General features: G+C 37.6%; 2 protein-coding genes across 2 annotated transcripts; both read left to right on the top strand.

The window, feature by feature from the left end:
• The first annotated feature begins 6,546 nt into the window (after positions 1 to 6,546).
• LOC139889235 (replication protein A 70 kDa DNA-binding subunit B-like) lies at positions 6,547 to 10,107 on the top strand. The gene is made up of 10 exons (XM_071872197.1): positions 6,547 to 6,723; positions 7,780 to 8,053; positions 8,153 to 8,240; positions 8,332 to 8,628; positions 8,714 to 8,831; positions 8,924 to 9,087; positions 9,185 to 9,305; positions 9,416 to 9,723; positions 9,842 to 9,923; positions 10,018 to 10,107. The coding sequence occupies exons 1-10, from the start codon at positions 6,547 to 6,549 to the stop codon at positions 10,105 to 10,107; spliced, it is 1,719 nt and encodes a 572-aa protein (XP_071728298.1).
• A 3,759-nt stretch (positions 10,108 to 13,866) lies between these two features.
• LOC139889234 (uncharacterized) lies at positions 13,867 to 18,401 on the top strand. The gene is made up of 3 exons (XM_071872196.1): positions 13,867 to 14,371; positions 15,085 to 16,704; positions 17,098 to 18,401. Exons 1-3 carry the CDS (start codon positions 13,867 to 13,869, stop codon positions 18,399 to 18,401), a joined length of 3,429 nt encoding a protein of 1,142 aa, XP_071728297.1.
• The last annotated feature ends 920 nt before the right edge of the window (positions 18,402 to 19,321 follow it).

Below are 19,321 nucleotides of genomic sequence, written 5' to 3'. Positions count from 1 at the left end.
ACTTCGAATTCATTTTTATCATGTGCGAAGGATTTCCCGGAATGATAGGGGATATTCTTATATGCATCTTGTTAATGTTGGTTACCAGGTGTTCACCATATGAATGATTTTTATCTCTATGTATGGGATGTATCTTGAAATATGAAATCTTGTGGTCTATTATTACAATTTGATAAATATATAGGTTAAACCTATAACTCACTAACATTTTTGTTGACGTTTAAAGCATGTTTATTCTCAGGTGATTATTAAGAGCTTCCGCTGTTGCATGCTAAAATATGGACAAGATTTGGTGTCAGCATGTTTGTATAATATTGTTTAAAACTGCATTCGAGATTTACTTTGTTGTAACATATTAATATTTTAAACAAATATGTATTGGTAGTGTGTAAGTGTGATATTTTTAGATTATCATTTCTGGATAATCTAGGTGGTGTCCTTTTAACCTTGTCGATAAAATAAAGGTTATGGTTTGTTTTAAAAACTAATGCAGTCTTTGAAAAACGTCTCATATAGAGGTTAAAACCTCGCAACGAAATCAATTAATATGGAACGTTTATAATCAATTAGAACGTGACATTTCAGTGGAACGGCTCTTTATTAATGCAAGATTAATCAAAAAGTCATAAGTAAACAACCAATATGGGTGACCGATTAATCTCTTCAGGTAATTAATTCCATTAAGCTCCAAGTAAACAAGCCCTTAGACGTTGTGAATAGTAAGGCACAGATATCCAACTTCTTATTAGTTTATGTGTTTATATTTTAATTGGAAACTAAATTGATCCAACAAGATTTTAACCACACAGGCTTGCCTAAGTGACCACCAAGTTGTCCAATGAAGAACACCACCGGGTTCAATTCTTGGTTATGTACAATTGTTCAATAAGAGAGTGTGACTAGAGGGTGCGCATAATGCGCAATTCACCCAGTACCAGGTCTCGCACTCGGGGGCTTAATTACCCGAGGTTTTTATTAGAATATGTATATTAGGATTAGTCCGGCTCAATTGTATAGACGGGCTCGGTACATTAAAGTTTATTTAGGTTTACTTGTATCTATATATAGTTGATGAATAACACATAATAACCAACGGGGTTTTTTATTATTCTACATGGTATCAGACGCACAGGTGGCATCTCTTCTCTCTATTTTTTTTCTCCTATTCGTATTTTCCCTATCCTCTCAAATTCATCGTGATCTATCTTTCTTCTTTTCTCGTGATACCCGTCCACGATTATTAAAATAAAAATAAAAAGCTGATCAAATATAGCCGTCAATACTTTTCGATCTACAACCTTCCGCTGCATATTCGTCTACAACGTAAGTCACCTTACGTGACAATATTCGTCTAAAACAATATTTACTATATTATTTTCTTTAGTCTCTATCTCCGTTCCTCTTAATTACGAAAACATAAACATATCAATGGTTTTGACTGTAACACAATTGATTAATAATTGATTGGTGCCTCTACTTCTTGACATACATCAGCAAACATCCTCACGGTTGGCTGCCGCCTTTCTTACTCTCTCGCGTTCCCGTCCGCGAATTAAGAGTTCTTACCTATCTTCTTAATATTTTTTAGTACTTCTGTAATTCTATCTTTTCTACATGCTATGGTTTATACTATACATAATTTTTTTTTCTTACATCCAACTATCGGTGAAGTGGATTTATTTTTCATCCGACTTCGTTTTTTCTTGGTTGTCTCCTCACGTTGATGTCTAGTATATTGTAGATTTGCCTTTCAAAAAAAAGAAGATGTCTAGTAACTATATCACAAGTAAATCAATTAATCAATCCATTAAATTGGATATACTGATCACTGAGCCACCGATTATCCTCTTCGATTCATTCTTTTCAACAAAGATTATTATTTTCTCCGTCTAGCAATAATACTAAATCTTTATTCATCGGACATCAAGATTATCTTTTTCATATTTATTTACTCTATTTCTTTCTTCTCAACTCTTTCCAACTCCCTTTTGCCATCTTGGTACTTTAATCTTATATATTTATTGTTATATACAATCTTATTGTTTAAACTCCTCTTATTCTTTAAAGTTTCGATTTCTCGATCTTTACCCTCTTATTCGATCTTTACCCTCTTATTCAATCTTCTATTCTTTCTTAAAAAAAAAAGAAAAAAAAAAAAAAACAAAAACTCTAGCCGATCCATCCTAGTTGCTCCACACTCAATCTTATCTCATCTCTACCTTCTTTTTTTTTGTTTGATTCTTTCCTATTTAATTAAAAAATAAAAATAAAAAATCTTTTCGTATGATCTTTCAAATAATTCTTGTATCTATATATAGTTGATGAATAATACATAATAACCTACGGGTTTTTTGTTATTCTACAGTTTTACCTTCTATGAGGAGCGAATGTGCTCGTTCATAGGAGAGTTTCATCGCTTACCAAAAAAAAAACCTAAAAACTGTTTTGTACGTATTTCAATTTTTTTACAAAAATTGCTTTGATTACTATTGGTTAGTACGGATTCCTTTACTCATAATATACGTATAGATTTTCATATATTTACTAAAATCATTTTGATTTGTATTGTTATTCATATTATTAAAAATAGTCGTTATCAATTGATTGGTTGATTCTTATTGAACTCTATACGTTATTGACCTCCTATTAATTACATTGACTTCCATTGTATTTTGTTATTGGACCTTTAATTGTTGAACTCATTGCCATTGCCTTCATTGTTAATACTTATTTGGATTGGTTAAATATTTATTTAACTTTATCTATTGTATTTCAGGTATGCGAGTATAACTTCCTATGGAAGTACCAATAAGCATGTCATTGTGGCACCGATGGCGTGACACTTCCGTAACGGTGTGATTTTTTACGGCGTCTCCTCATTGTGGGTTTTAGGGGTGTATTGGTTAACTATAGTTATTGTATTGTATCGTATTTTTGTGGAGAAAGGAGTAATCTCCAACTCATCATCCACCATTGTTTGGTACACTTGAATCCGCAGGTCCATGTACCCATTGTATTATATTGTATTGGAGCTCGGATTTTCATCCCATATTGACTCCGAATTCGTTAAATCCCATCGATTCTGGATTCGTTTGAATTCCATTGACTCTAGATTCATTTGATTCATATTATTAATTCGTATGGCTTATCTCAAAGACATCGTTTTATCTAAAATTAATTTATAAAATATTTACATTTGGTTCTAAATATTAATGAAATCTTCGTGTTTGATTTTTCAACATATATATATATATATATATATATATATATATATATATATATATATATATATATATATATATATATATATATATATATATATATATATATATATATATATGAGACCCTAAAAAGGGACAAATTTCTTTTCTTAGGAACACATACATGATTCGTCACTACAAAAAGGATAATGGTAATCCCACCATTAACTATTAGCTACTTCATTTATGAAATTTATAGTAATAGTAATAGAGATACATGTCCTAGTGAGACATAATTTGTAACTTGCTATCCTCTTACCTAATAGGCAAAGATTTGCCTCCGTGGAAAGGATGATTCATTCGGATCGACATGAGAGTCCAACTACATTGCATTGCCAAAATCCATCTTGTATATTTAGATGACCTCCTTGCTTCTCTCACGGTACAATCCCCTTCCCGCCGAGCCCCCTTTCTCCTCGGTCCACAGAGACAAAACGTAGGACTGGCGCCAACAGTTCATCACGAAAGAAAGGACTCACTAAGCCGGGATCACTAACTAAGACTAATCTAATATCTAATATGAATTAAGAAAATAGAATAGAAAAGAACTGTCTTTTCTGTATACTTTCCCCGGTTCCGCTAAGAAAACATTTTTGTATAATATATCGTTTACTTTCGTTCATTTGTATCCGCACGCTGGGAGTTTGGTTCAACCGCATTTCCTTTCATGCGGCAGGTTATCAAAGAGCATAAGGAATGGAGCTATAGGGAAGTTGAAGCAGCTGAAAAGGTTAGTTCAAGAGTTATTTCAAATAATATCAGTTATTATCGGTTATGAATTTGTAACGCGCTTGTTCACATTTAATGTATCGCTTATTGGATCATAGAAATAAATGAATTATAGTTGAGTATCATTAATGTGACATTCGATTTTCACCTATGAAAATGGGTCGTTACATATATGTCTTATTCTGTCTACAAACTCGCAGACCTGAAAATATGCTTCTAAGTACTGCAAACAATATTAAGTTATTTTGTAGATATAAAAAAACAGTCTTCACTATTCAGCACACAGACATTTAGACCACATCTTCTTTATAAATTAGTTTGAGGTTAAGAAATGTGTAGTAGCTAAAGTTGGACATTTCTATTTTGGAAGGTGCTGACTGCTATTGTGCAAGTAAAGGGACACAAGTTGAAGAGTTTTTTTTTTTTTTTTTACGAGGAACCCCACTATGGGCCAGAGCACATTGGCCCCCCCACCGCAGGTAAACCCCGGGTAAACGGCAAGCCAGCCCTCCACCGCTACCAGGTAAGGCATTCTCCAGTTTGGTCATTAAATGCGGGCACCCCTTAGGATTGAACCCGAGACCTCCCCTTCACTGAAAGTGCTGGTGGCCACCCAGGCTAGGCCTGGATGGTTATAATGATATATTGATCTAGGTTTTCATTATCTAATTATCATTCATATTTCTCATCTTGTTATTTTCCACGATTTATTCATCTTTTTGTTCATGTTGTTTAGAGATTGAAATTACATATTGTCATCCGATTCTTCTTCTTCTTTAAGTGTACAATCTTTCATTCGGAAAGATTGTTATTATGAGTACTATTTTTAGAGGTTTTAATTTAGTTTATTTTTGGTAATAAAAGTTCTAGAGATAATGTTATGATTACTATTGTTTTTATATATATATAAAAAAAAAAAAAAAGTTCATGGTTAATTACTACGATTACAACAATTCACATGTTTAATTATGTAGCTATTTTTTTAATATCTAGCCATTTGTTTTTTATACTTTTTTGAAACTTTAGTAGAATAACTAGTAAAAGTGACCCGCGCGATACCGCGGGACCTTTCGGGTTGCATATTATAGTTGACGTAGCGTTATTTATTTAGAGAATTAAAAACGTTTTGCTACGGGTGTGTTTGGATACTCGGGATTAATATCTAATATACATAATGGCCTGCGCGTTTTTAATGACGGGAAGATTTTATAAAAAAGGGAAACGGAATCATCGATATGATGTAGGTAGTTTGGGTTGTTTATTTTACGTGTATGTATATATGTATGGAAGATAGCCCGAAGTATTTACCGTTTTTTGAAAAACGTCCATTTCGCGTGTAGTTAGTTCCGTTAGGTTCGTAAGATTATTTCAAGTTGAACGTTGGCGTCAAAAAAATTTAACTCGCGGCGAGCGAGAAGATATGCCCGTTTAAAAATTCGGGTGGAGTTTATTAAAAAAAATAGCAATTTTACGTGTTGAACTCGTGATATGGGGGCTGAATTTGCAAAGTGGTAAAAGTTTGGGGGGTGAAATTTTTTTTTTATTGTCGTTTGTTTTTGTTTTTTGGCAAAAACGACCAAAATCCTCGTGAGGTTTAGTATATATGGTTAAGGTTAATGGTTAATTAATAATGGTTAATTAATATTTCACTTATAACAATTAATTAGGTACACACAAATATATTACACCCGTCACAACGCGCAGACTTACCCCTCATTAGTTTCAAGGTTATGTTTCCAGTGTGCATCTATATATCTATAAAACTTGACTCCCACTTCCATAAATGAGGTTGTTTTTGTTAATTTTTTGCTTCTTAAATGAGCTATTTTTGTTTAGTTTTTGCTTTTTATCCCACTTCCATAAATGAGGTTGTTTTTGTTAATTTTTTGCTTCTTAAATGAGCTATTTTTGTTTAGTTTTTGCTTTTTATCTAAAAAAAAGGACAATATTCAATCTACAAAATAACCCTTTCTCCCATATTAAAGAATAATTAAATAATATCAGATTGTTACCCGTGTTTTATTTTCATTCCCCGGTTTTATTAAACAAAATTTTTTTTTTGTACGGTCCTAAAATTTAAAGCTCTACTTCCCCTCCAACCACTACGACCGCCATGAACACCAAGAGGTCTCAAATTCTTCTGCATGTGTCCTTTACCAGAGAAGCCCCACCGGATAACTCAGGGATTCGATGCATCGTCACCCGGCCAAGTCACACCTTTCTTCGCCAGTTTGATTGTGCCGCCGATTGATTACCCCGTTGATACCAAATTGGTTCATAACTGTCGGTCAATTCTCCATATCCGGTGTCAATTTTGTCTGGTAACAGCTTGATTTCATTAATGTCTTCATTGTTAATTAATTGTTGTGTTTAATTTACAGTTAATAGACATAATACCCATTAATTTGTGCTAACCAGTTACTACAATTACTATGTGGAAGTTGATTGGTCACCCCTTTCATCTTCTCTCACAATGGCTGTATGGTAGATCCTTATAAATTACTTCTCTGAGCCATTGTATAATGCATTATTACAAAAACCACATATAACAATTACAATGGCAGTTGCAATCCAATACCCGTCAGTCCAGTCTAACCAAAGAAGTTATTCGTATCTTAATGAGTTGCAGGTTGGTCAGGAAGCGGAGGTTCGAATCATGATATGCCGCACTTGGGATACCCACACCAAATATGGGAAATACCTGAGTACTGAGTTCATATCAAGTGATGAGCAGGTATACGTTTTTTTATAGATTCCTCATTGTATCCATTTACGTTGTTTAGAATTCAATATATATATATATATATATATGTGTGTGTGTGTGTGTGTGTGTGTTTGTGTATGTGCTTCTAAATGTTTTAGGTATATGTTTAACCTAATGTTTTAATATGTCGTCTATTTGTATTCATGTAATGTTTTTTTAACGCGAGTTTGTAAACTCATCCAAATTTTGTTGCTTAGAATTCACTCTATTTACATGTTTTTATATGTGTATATAAATTTGCTGACTGATTATGTTACCCAAATGTTATGTAAAATAATGTGACTTCATAATACTGCACACCATGACTGTTATTACCAGATATAGGATTATTAAAACTGGATCATTTGCTCTAACAAAATCAGGTCCATCCACATGAATGTTGTCTTATTGATTAGAGATTTAGTAACAAATTTGTGCTTATACTTACCTTACCATGTCTGTATGTACAAACACCGTACATTGTATGGTTATTTAGATATAGGGGTTCAGGTCTTTTAGTATATCTTTGTGTTCACGAAGGTTTACCCTTATTCATGGTTTTCGAAGGCGAGTTTGTGAATTCTTTCAACATTTGTTGGTTACAATTCACTGATTTTACAGGATTTTCCATGTCTATATAAATGTAACCTAATGTTTTAATATGTCATCTATTTGTATTCATGTAGGTTTACCCTGTTTAATGTTTTTACAACGCGAGTTTGTAAACTCATCCAAATTTTGTTGCTTAGCATTCACTCTATTTACATGTTTTTATATGTGTATATAAATGTGTATATAATATATAATGCTTTTGGTCTGTCATCCTTAAACGCAAACCCAGTTTCTGCTGCAAGAGTAGCAGGAACACTGAATTATGAGAATAGCGCGTATTTTGCGCTGTGTTCTTCAATTGTGGTAGAATGTGTTGAAATCACAATAACCTATGTCTTTGCTTCAGAACCTAAAGGTTCAACTCAGTCATTGGAATTCGTTGAGGATATCCACACAAAACAGTGACAATCATAACAGGTTTCTATTCTTTTTCAGGGTAACGTGATTCAGTTGACTGCTAGGAGCACCGTAGCTCACTGTTTTATCTCCAGACTAAAGGAAGGAACGGTTTACTCGCTCAACAAATTCGAGGTTATCCCCAATAAGGATGACTACCGCCTCCTGAGGGATAACAAGGTCCTAATTCAGCTGCAGGGCTCCACCTTCCTCAGGCGAATATCAGGTTCTGCGCAGGAAGGGTTTGTCCGCCATCCGTTTGCTTGCGTTCCTTTTGAAGAGTTGCAGCCAAATGGTGGCCAATTCTTAATAGGTAATATTTTTCCCAGCAACAACTGAATTTCCCCCCCCCCCCCCAGCTCCGTATTTTGCGCCTGTCCCCCGGCTAACACGTTGAATACATATGTTTCAGATGTTGTGGGGTGTGTTGTGAATGTGGGCTCCGTTACCCCTCAAAAAAGCGGGTCGAGCACCCTCGAGTTCGAGCTGGTCAATGAGAGGTTGGTCTTTGGCTTTAATTAGTGCTACAGTTATTTAATGTTTTGCCTCACCCTTTCCTCTAACCTACCCTTTAATTTGCTTTTTCCTCAGCCATCGAAGAGTCCGGGTCACATTGTGGGGCAAATTAGGTGACTCTTTCCTTGCTATGAGAACCGATGCGCCTGCACAATACAGCATCATTTTATCCTCGGTCGCTACTAGAAAGGACTACTATGGTACGGATTTTTACTCTCCCCTTATGCATTCCCGCTTCCACATACCACCCCCCCCCCCTAACCGAAGTCCCCCCCTCTCTGCAGGCGGCACATCTCTCTCTAGCATGTCAGCCACCCTGATAATTGACGACACTCAGATCCCCACTCTAGATGAATTTATCAACAAAATCAGGTGGGTATACACTTTCTAAGGAGGTCTATAAAATTTGCCTCGCAACATAGTCCCTTCTCACATGTCATGATTTGTTTCCTGGCAGCGGCATGCAGTTTCCCGACGTCACAGGCGATTTGGCTCCCCAAGGGCAGTTCCCGGCCCCAATAGAAGGTTCCATTGCCGATCTGCTGGGACTGGCCCGCAGAGGGAAAAACAATGTGGTAAGTTCATGTCGACTGGGTACGCCGTATGTTTTTTAAACTCCTATTTATGTTTTATGTTTGTGCACCCTATTTGTTGTGCAAACAATTAGGCCGATGTTTTTAAATGCAAAGTGGAGCTCACCAACATAAGGATGAAAAACAGCTGGTATTACAACAGCTGTAGTATTTGCGAGGCCAAAAAGAGCATTTCGAGGCAGTATGGCGGCTTTTGGTGTGAATCGTGTGACAAAAATGATCCCGAGCCAATTGCGAGGTCCGCTTTTGTCCATTTTCCTTTTTCAATTATTATAGCATGCCAATGCACACAATGTTTGCTAACATATTAGACTGCCAACAATATGGTCTCACAGGTTTCGCATTCAGTTTGATGTCCGAGACTCGACCGGTGAAACCGTTGTGGTCCTTTTTGATGAAACAGCTGAACCGCTGACTGGGACAACTGCTAAGGCCCTGTTGGCTGGACAAGATGCGGTAAAATTTCCGGCATACAACTTTCAACTTTAACCTAATGATATATCAGCATGTACGCATAGCATGTCTGCAGTAATTACTAACACATTTGTGTTTACATGCACCTTTAGGCGACCTGCACAACAGTCTTACCGAATGCACTTGCTAATCTGCTTACTACTAGCCAAGTTTTGCTGTTGAAGATTAACTCCTACTATGAACATGGAACATATGAGAGTTTTAATTGCATAAAAGTTTACTTGGATGAAAAGCCTCATGCGTCTGTCTTGGCCAAAAGTGTGGAACCGGCTACCTTTTATCCAGCTGCTAAGGGAGGGGCTGCATCAACCCTCCCGTCATCCACAACTCCAAAAGGGGTGAAGAGATCAATTGAAATCTCTACTCCAACAAAGGCATTGGAACGACCTAGCCGCCGCAAGTAAGACCTAAGTTGGTTCATCAGTAGATCCATACACTTACGGCTCTTCGTTTACATATACTACCATGCTTACCCTATAAACTATCATTATGACATTGATCTGTAACGTACAATGCAGGTTTGTTGTCACAACGTCTGACTCAGAAGACGACCCACCCGCTGGTGCAGTAAACGAGACGGATAAGGCTGGGCTGAGCCAGGCATGAAACGGGTCTGCATATTGCAATAAAGAACTCTGTTTTCTGAGTTATGCTTATGTTATTTGTCGTTTTAAAGACACGTGTTATTTATCAGTTTAAACGCACGTTTTCTTTTATTGGCTTCCCTGTTTGGCCTTATGATATGGCCCGAAAAAATAATCTCATTGTTTTGGTTTTTGAATAAAGTTATGGTGTTTATTATATATCATTGTTTGAACCCAATTTGATTACATGGCATTGTATGGTGGTTGTTAATCTGTGTTATAGAACCCACCAGGTCCGTTAACCAAACAAGAAATTTATACCCGTTTGGTTTCTAATTTTTCCCTGCTCCTAACACCCTGTACCCAAGTGCAAGTAACATGTATTGATTCGCACTCGATTTAACATTTTGTGTCCCAGTGGTTTAAGGCGGCAACACTACCCTTTCCATGTTATTGTTGTGCCGGGTCAACGAAAATCATGTTCCAGGTATCATCGCTCACCCTCATTTACAATATCTCCATAGCATTGCACCAAGTAAGAAATCCATTCCCACCGGCAACGTCTTATGCCACTCAATGTGTCTTTGCCGGTGTAGTGTTTTATATGTAAAAAGTTATTAATTGTTATTAATTGACATTAATATTAATAATATTAATATTAGTTACTCATGCTTTTTCTTAATTTGTTTCTGTTACTGACATAGTAGGTTTTTGTGCTCATGAAACTTAGGAACGTTCGTTAACTATTTTAGGTGACTCTGTAGATGAATATAGCAGAAGGTTAATGAATGTTAGATATGTTTGATCCGTACTGAGACTAAAAAGACAAAAAGTCAATGACCCAAATATGTGTTTACTCATACCCTGGGAGGGTACGTCAGCAAACGAAATAACTATTTTTCTTTGTACATTTTGGATATTGCTTCATGGGAAAAGGAATCACAAAACGTATAACCATGTACCCCATATGAAGGGTTTATGCAAATAGATCAGTTTACAAAAAAAAAAAAAAAAAACCAACCACCTGGGTTGAGTCAGGTTGTGCCCTCGGACTGTTTAAGTTAGTTTGCAAATGTACGTCTGGATATGATTACATTGAAAGCAGGTGCATAGTATAGACAGTTATCTGCAACTCGGTGTTACTTACATCACTTGAACAGTTATTATAATCGAGCTAGGCATTTATTATTTTTTTCCCCATCCTGAAATTCATATGTAAACTCACTACTGTTTTACATAATGCAGGTCTGGAGTAAAGGATAACCATTCAGTTTCTACATGGTAATTATTATTTGCTTAATACTAATATTATTAAATTAATATATAATAAATAATTTCGACATATTATAGACCACTCAGCTTCTGCACATTAATTATTATATTATTATTATTATCACTTTATGAGTAACCCATATTCAATGTTTTCCAGAAAGGTGAAAAGCCTTGGTAAAGAGAAAGGCCTCTCCAAACATTCATCCACATCTCTATATTAATGTATTTTGTGGATCATCTTATACACACATCTCACATGGCATCGAATGCAAATACATCCACCTCGGCAGCTAATTTACCAGGTATGTGATGCACCAACGTTACGTTAAACTGAATTTCCTTTTTAAATAAACATACACCTGACCCTCCCGCCCCCCTGCTCCACAGGTCCATCACAGAACCTCACCGCATCGGAAATTGCCTCCAATGGTCTATCAATTTGCTCCTCAAAAACTACTACCCCGCTTGGGAAAACACAAACGTTATGTGCTCTCAAGTTAATTGACAAACGGGATTTGGAAGCAGGTAATTCCAGATTTACACACAATGTAACTTATGGCAGCTCGGGTTTGGTATTGATACTGACACCTTTCTAACGGCACCCGTTTATTTCATAGCAGATATCAGTGCTGAGAAAGATTTTGGCCCCTTTCCAGAAATGCTGCTCCAGTCACTCCATATAGCATCAATCAATACCACGATCCATGGTCAGCTCCAACGGTTTACTGGACTACAATTTGTCGGGCCCGTTCTGGGTTCAAATTTCAGTAAGTACATAGCGTTTTTGTTTACACTTTCAACAAACACATTGCACCTATAATAATCATCTAAATTATAATTTTAAGGAACATCATAATTGGAATCAACAAAATAAACAAACCCTCGGTTATTGATCATATAAATTATTGCAACGGTATAATAAACTTAGCAAATTAATAATATTAACAATAATAATTAGTCGCGACATAATAACAGTAGCATTTGCGTTTTATCATATAACTAACGCGATGGTAATGGTAACTACTGATTCCATTTCAGGAGGCCCAGCCGCCACATCCCGTGGTTAAATACAACCGAATGGCACAACAGGTATCTCAGCCGCACCCATCCCATCCAGCAGTCAGCTACAATCGATCGACCACACAGGTTTGTCACACACTATGAGTCACACCTGGGTTCAAATTTCAGTAAGTCCATAGCGTTTTAGTTGGCAAACTCAAGAAACACATTGCACCTATAATAATCATATAAATTATACTTTGAAGGATCATGATAATTATACTCAATAAAATAACCAACAACTTGCCTATTGACCATATAAATTATTACAAATATATAATGAACTTAATAAATTAATACTATTAATAATAATAATTATTAACAACATAATAATAGTAGCCTTTGCGTTATATCATATAAGTAAATTGATGGTAATGTTCACTACTGAATTCATTTCAGGAGGCCCAGCCACCACATACAACGTTCAACCACAACCGACCGTCACAACAAGTTTCTCAGCACCACCCGCGACATCCAGGGGTCAGGTGCAACCGAACGACCCCACAGGTTTGCCACACACTACGCGTTACGCCTTGGTCACGGTTCAGTCCTAGTTTCCCTAACATAATTTCTACCCACCCAGGTACGCGTCGGCCACTCTCTCAGCAGACTAAAAGGGCCGTAACCAAAAAGGCGGCAAATTCCTCAGGTACTTTACTCGCCTTCTACAGGGGCTGTTAACGACTGATATTATGAATATTCCCTGTACATCTAGACATCCCCAGCCGCTAACAATATGCCCTACTTTCCATTGCCGGTGTACCTGTATCTTACCACAACCACGGCCCCCCTTCCTACACGTGTATGTTTTGTCATGCAACAATGTGGTACGAGGAAAGGAGTAACAAACCCAAAAAAACTACCACGCCAACATTCTCCCTCTGTTGCCAAAATGGAAAAGTACTTCTCCCAAAGCTTAAAGAGCCTTCTTTGGTGTTAAAAAGATTGCTCAACTATAGTGACCACTCCACAGCCAAATTCAGAGAGCAAATTAGGATCTACAACAGTATGTTTTCATTCACATCTTTTGGGGCCAAGATTGACCACTCGATTAACCGTGGCCGCGGTCCTTACACATTTCGAATTAGTGGCCAAACATACCACAGGATTGGGTCACTTTTACCGGAGGAAGGGGGACCTCCACGGTATGCACAGCTCTACTTTTACGACACACAGAATGAAGCACGAAACCGTATGTCTGCTTTTGTGGGCACCGAATCAAGTCAGCCCTTAGATGAAAACATCACCAACAATCTGATTCTAATGTTAAATGAATTCAGCGCGGTTGCACAGGCCTTTCGCATGGCCCGAGATTGGGCTACTAACAATGCGACCGCAAACTTTGAACTCCGCTTGATTGCTAAGGCTACAAATACGCGTCAGTATAACGCCCCTAACGTGGCCGAGGTTGCAGCGTTGATAACAAGCGACTTTGGTCAGTGCACAACTGCTCGGGATATTATTGTCCAAAAAAAAAATTCACCCCCCAACGCATATCAGAACTTCACCAACTCTACATGGCATTGCAGTATCCTTTACTATTTCCCTACGGAGAAACAGGGTACCACGAACAAATAGCATACCATACTAATAGTGGCAGACGGAAAACTCACCGGGGTTATGTGACAATGCGAGAATTCTATTGTTATCGAATTCAACAACGCGAAAATGAGGGGACAACTATCCTTAGAGGTGGAAGGCTATTCCAACAATATTTAGTGGACGCTTACACAGCGGTCGAAGAACAGCGACTGAAGTGGCTTAGGAATCATCAAAATGAGCTCCGCACCGACCTATACAATAACGTCTGCGACGCTGTTACCCGGGGCGACACCCGGGCGAGCGCAATTGGAAAGCGGATAATTCTCCCGGCCACGCATACAGGTAGCCCACGCTATATGGTTCAGAGCTACCAGGATGCAATGGCGTTGTGTCGAGAATTTGATAACCCTGATTTGTTCATCACCTTCACGTCCAACCCCAAATGGCCCGAAATTGAAGCGATGCTTTCTTATATTGACGGTCAACGGGCACCGGATAGACCCGAAATTGTAGCAAGAGTGTTCAAACAAAAGCTCGATGCCATGATGGCTGATATCATGAAAGCTCACATATTTGGCACATGCGAAGCAGGTATATCATTCTATCCTCCTTTTCTTAATTATTTATCCTTTAAAAGTCCCATACCCACCATAACTTAAACCATCACTTTGTAATGACTCCAACACTTGCCTGAATGGCTTGGTGGGCTGTTATGGTTTGATATTTTGCTGAGCATGAAATCCTTTTTGTTTTTTTTTTTTTTTTGGGCTGTTTTGGTACAACTTTTTAACGCATTAAGACACCTCCTTTACACATCTGTATGTGAGACATCTTTTCCATTATCAATAAGTAACTTTCTGCCACTGTGTTCAGATATGCAACTTTATATCAAATTTATAAAAACATCTCAAACAAGCGAATATTGTTGTTGGAAAAAAAAAAAAAGCGCAGTATCCTAAAGTCACCCTTTACAGAAGATGTGCAAATAGATTTGAGGGTACAGATTCTTAGTTGAAACATGTACCTGTGTTATTTTGTTTATTAAAATGGTAGTAAATTTTTGGAAACTATAGCTTCCAGGCCAATAAAGTCACTTTAACACACTTTTATACCCATTATAATCTCCTGATTCATGTAGTTTAGTTGTGGTGCTCACCATGTACTTTGTTATTGTTTTGGCTACGTACCCACCACCATTGTCTACATCCATCTGACACATCAGTGGGCACGCATTTGAAACCCGTTACAAGAGAACGATTGCATTTCGCAGGATGTAATTAACCATCTGTCACATTATTTTGCAGGCATCTATATAATTGAATTTCAAAAGCGCGGATTACCTCATGTACATATGCTAATTTGGCTAACAGCAAACTTTAAATGTAAGACTTTGGAAGACATCGATGATATCATCTCCGCTGAAATCCCATCCAAAACAAACGATCCGGATGCCTATAAAGCTGTTACAGAATACATGTTACATGGTCCATGCGGTGGGAATATCTTGGATGCACCTTGCATTATCGATAAAAAGTGCTCTAAACATTTCCCAAAGCCCTTCAACGCACAAACAACCATAGATGAGGATGGATACGCACACTATCGACGACGAAATACTGGAATAAAAGTCAGTAAAGGAAAGGGCACACTTGACAACGGCTTTGTTGTACCTTATAATAGATATCTCCTTCTCAAATACAATGCTCATATCAACGTAGAATGGTGTAACCGATCTCGGGCCATTAAGTACTTATTTAAATACTTAAACAAAGGTCCCGATCGAGCAACTATAGTAATTCAAGAAAACCTCGGCCCGTCCAACGGATCCGCACGAGAACTGGTTACTGAAGTCGATGAAATCAAGAATTATTTGGACTGCCGGTATCTATCCCCGTGTGAGGCAGTCTGGAGAATGTTTTCATACGACATTCACTTCTCCAAGCCATCGGTCATAAAGTTGTCGTACCATCTACCGAATCACCATACAATCACATTGCGTGATTCAGAAAACCTACCTGCACTGTTGCATAGGGAGAGTATCAAAGAAACCATGTTCAATGATTGGTTTGAGCTTAACAAACGAGACCCCTCTGCACGACACCTTACTTATGCAAAAATCCCTAAAAATTATGTTTGGAATCAGGACGCGAAAACGTGGACGCGTCGAAAACAGGGAAGCTGCATTGGACGCATCGTCTACTCACACCCAGCATCTGGCGAGCGTTATTATCTCAGGTTGTTGTTAAACAAAGTAAAGGGCCCCCAAACGTATGAAGAAATACGTACCGTCGATGGAACTTTGCATCCCACATTTAAAGATGCGTGTTTCGCGTATGGGTTGATCAATGACGATAGAGAGTGGACAACAGCTATAACTGAGGCAAGATTATGGGCATCTGGTGCACAACTCCGGGATTTGTTTGTCACGATTTTACTTTTTTGCAATGTAACTAAACCCCTGACCCTGTGGGAACTAAATTGGGAGGCTTTGGCCGAAGACATCCTCTACAAAAAACGCAAACTCTACAACTTCCCTGATTTGATCCTCAGTGAGTCGCAACTTAAAAACTATTGTTTGTTGGAAATTCAAGACATCTTGAACAAACATGGTAAATCATTAAGTGATTTCCCGGATCTACCCCAACCTGACCCAGCCCTCCTGACACAACTAGACAACCGTCTAATTCGCGAAGAGTTAAACTACAATCTCGCTGAATTAAGGACTAAACATCAGAACCTGTACGTATGCCTGAACCCGGAACAGCTCGCGCTATATAACCAAGTCCTCTCAGCGGTAACTCAACAAACAGGTGGCCTTTTTTTCCTCTATGGTCCCGGAGGTACCGGGAAAACTTTTGTCTACAAGACCATTCTTACAAAATTAAGGTCCGAGAAACTAATAGCACTTGCCGTTGCATCTTCAGGTAATTATCTTTAAAATTCAAAAACGTTATATTATAAATTACAAATACGATTTATCACTTCTCTTCATTTCTACCAATTTATTATATAAACCTCCTTATATGACTAACATTATGATGTTACATTGCTGTCTTACTTTTAGCTCACATTTTTTGGCGTAAGTCAAAGAACTACCTACCAAAAATATCGTTTACCGTCTGATGTTAATTTTTATTATGTTACTCCATCAGCCCTCTCCACACCTTAGAATTCATTATACAGGGACATCTAAAAAACCCTATTACTTATATATTATAAAAATATTTAACACAATAAACCATTAAACATCATTAACGGTGTATACGCTACCTGCATTTTTAAACACAATCAAAAACATTAACATTCTGTTTACACAGGTATCGCTTCGCTACTTTTACCGGGAGGCCGGACCGCCCACAGTAGATTTGTGATCCCTCTTGAACTTATGGAAAATAGCACATGCGGGATCAAACAGCAAACACACCTTGCAGAACTAATGCAAGAAGTCAGGTTAATCATATGGGATGAAGCTCCCATGACTCAGAGGTTTGCATTCGAGGCTTTAGACAAAACGCTAAAAGATATTTTAGGTGCTAAAAATGAGGCGAACCGAAGCAAACTATTTGGCGGAGTCCCAGTTTTACTTGGTGGTGACTTCCGACAAATATTGCCCGTCATACCAAAAGGAAAGAGACAGGAAATTGTACAAGCATGCATTAACCGATCTGAGTTATGGCAAAGCTGCCAGCTACACACGCTATCCCGCATTATGCGGGTCAACGAATATACAACAGATGGTCAAGTTGACCCTCGAAAACAGCAATTCAATAAATGGGTTCTAGATATTGGAGACGGTAAGGTACCGGCGGTTTGTAAAGATGGCGAAGAGGAACCAACATGGATCGAGATCCCCGACGAATTCATGGTTAAATCAGATAAACCTCCAATTGATGCGATTGTAGATACCATTTTCCCCGATTTTCTTGAAAACCACGAAAATGAAGACTACTTGAGTGAGAGAGCAATTTTAACACCCCGGAACGATGACGCAGACCAGATTAACAAACATATGTTTAAGAAACTGCAGGGACAAACTATGACATACAAAAGCTCAGATGAAATATGCAAGGGTTCAACCGATTCAATCGATCAACACCAATCGTACCCGGTCGAATATTTAAATAAACTAAATTTTCCCGGAGTACCTCCTCACAAGCTCAAACTCAAGATAGGTCAACCAATAATGCTCCTGCGAAATTTATACCCGAGTGCAGGCATGTGTAACAGGACCTGCCTCATCATCACAGACTTCCAAAAATTCATTATTCAAGCTCGGATCATTACCGGTTCACATGTAGGTAACATGGTCATCATACCGAGAATTGTGTTAACTTCCGCCCAAACAAAATGGCCTTTTGTTATGCAGCGGGTTCAATTTCCAGTTAGGCCCTGCTACGCCATGACAATTAACAAGAGCCGGGGGCAATCGCTAGACTACGTGGGCCTCTACTTGCCAAAACCAGTTTTCAGCCACGGACAACTATACGTCGCGCTCTCAAGAGTCACTAACCCTAAAGGTCTAAAAATAGTCATCGTTGGTGATAGTCAGGGACGGCTTCATAACTACACAAGAAACGTCGTTTACAAGGAGACCTTCCACAACCTTAACCAAAATATTTAGAGGTATCGCGCGACTGCCTCTTCCCCTTTATGTTAACTACTTCTATTAAGTATTTTTGTCAAAAACTTAAACCCCATTTCCGTGGTAGTTACTTTATATCACCTTCTACTATAAATCAGGTCACTCAATTATATATTACTACTGATACTAATATTCTTTGCTTTCGAGCTGTTCAACTACCTGGGGTTGGATGTACGTATATATTGCAAATTCTACATATATATGTTGTCCATATCTACATGCATCTTTGCTATGAATAGATTCATTTAGTTATGTTGATAGTCAGGTTTACTGATGTTCATTTATATATAGATACAACAAAAAAGTGGTTTACATATATGGGATCATCAGGTCAATGGTTTGCTGAACATAGAGATTGAATTACGTCTCAGTCCTTGCGTTTTAAATTAAACCACCTCCGCGTCTACAGGTTTGCTTCTTATTCCCTCTTCTATATTCTATTCTACCCATACATTGCTTTTACTACTAACCTGTTAATATCCAATTAAGCACCCCTTTATATAGAATTGTATACCCTTACAACACCCTTACGTCCCAATTATAAATACGACGAAAACCAACCTGCCTAAAGCAGTGTGTCAGATGAGAAAATATTGAGTGTTTGCCTTTTGGAGAAAAATTAATGCGTCGCTAAATTGTTAGTGTTGTTACTGGAAGATCTGAAATTCAGACTCTGTTTCGACCTAAAGGAATTTTAAGAATATTGTAATTGGTTGACTTTTTATACTGTTATTACCATCTAATATTAAAATATCAATCGATATTAATTATTTCATACAAACAATGGAAAGTGAAGTTACTTGCTAATGTATTTACTTTACATCCATACAAGGTGAATATTTCAATGTAATTGTGTATTCTGTTCTGCCATGTTAAATATATTGATTAATCATGCTCAG

The sequence above is a fragment of the Rutidosis leptorrhynchoides genome, chromosome 2 (genome assembly GCF_046630445.1).
Source record: "Rutidosis leptorrhynchoides isolate AG116_Rl617_1_P2 chromosome 2, CSIRO_AGI_Rlap_v1, whole genome shotgun sequence".
Lineage (NCBI taxonomy): Eukaryota > Viridiplantae > Streptophyta > Magnoliopsida > Asterales > Asteraceae > Rutidosis > Rutidosis leptorrhynchoides.
Note: the sequence above shows the minus strand (reverse complement) of the source record. Positions and strands in the feature narration are given on the sequence as shown.

Bases quoted from the DNA above. Each gene is read 5' to 3' on its own strand.
- LOC139889235 (XM_071872197.1), top strand. From the start codon at position 6,547: ATGGCAGTTGCAATCCAATACCCGTCAGTCCAGTCTAACCAAAGAAGT. The intron at 8,054-8,152 runs GTAATATTTTTC...CATATGTTTCAG, and splicing joins TGGTGGCCAATTCTTAATAG to ATGTTGTGGGGTGTGTTGTG. The intron at 9,924-10,017 runs GCATGAAACGGG...GTTATTTATCAG, and splicing joins ATAAGGCTGGGCTGAGCCAG to TTTAAACGCACGTTTTCTTT.
- LOC139889234 (XM_071872196.1), top strand. From the start codon at position 13,867: ATGCGAGAATTCTATTGTTATCGAATTCAACAACGCGAAAATGAGGGG. The intron at 14,372-15,084 runs GTATATCATTCT...ATTATTTTGCAG, and splicing joins ATTTGGCACATGCGAAGCAG to GCATCTATATAATTGAATTT. The intron at 16,705-17,097 runs GTAATTATCTTT...CTGTTTACACAG, and splicing joins ACTTGCCGTTGCATCTTCAG to GTATCGCTTCGCTACTTTTA.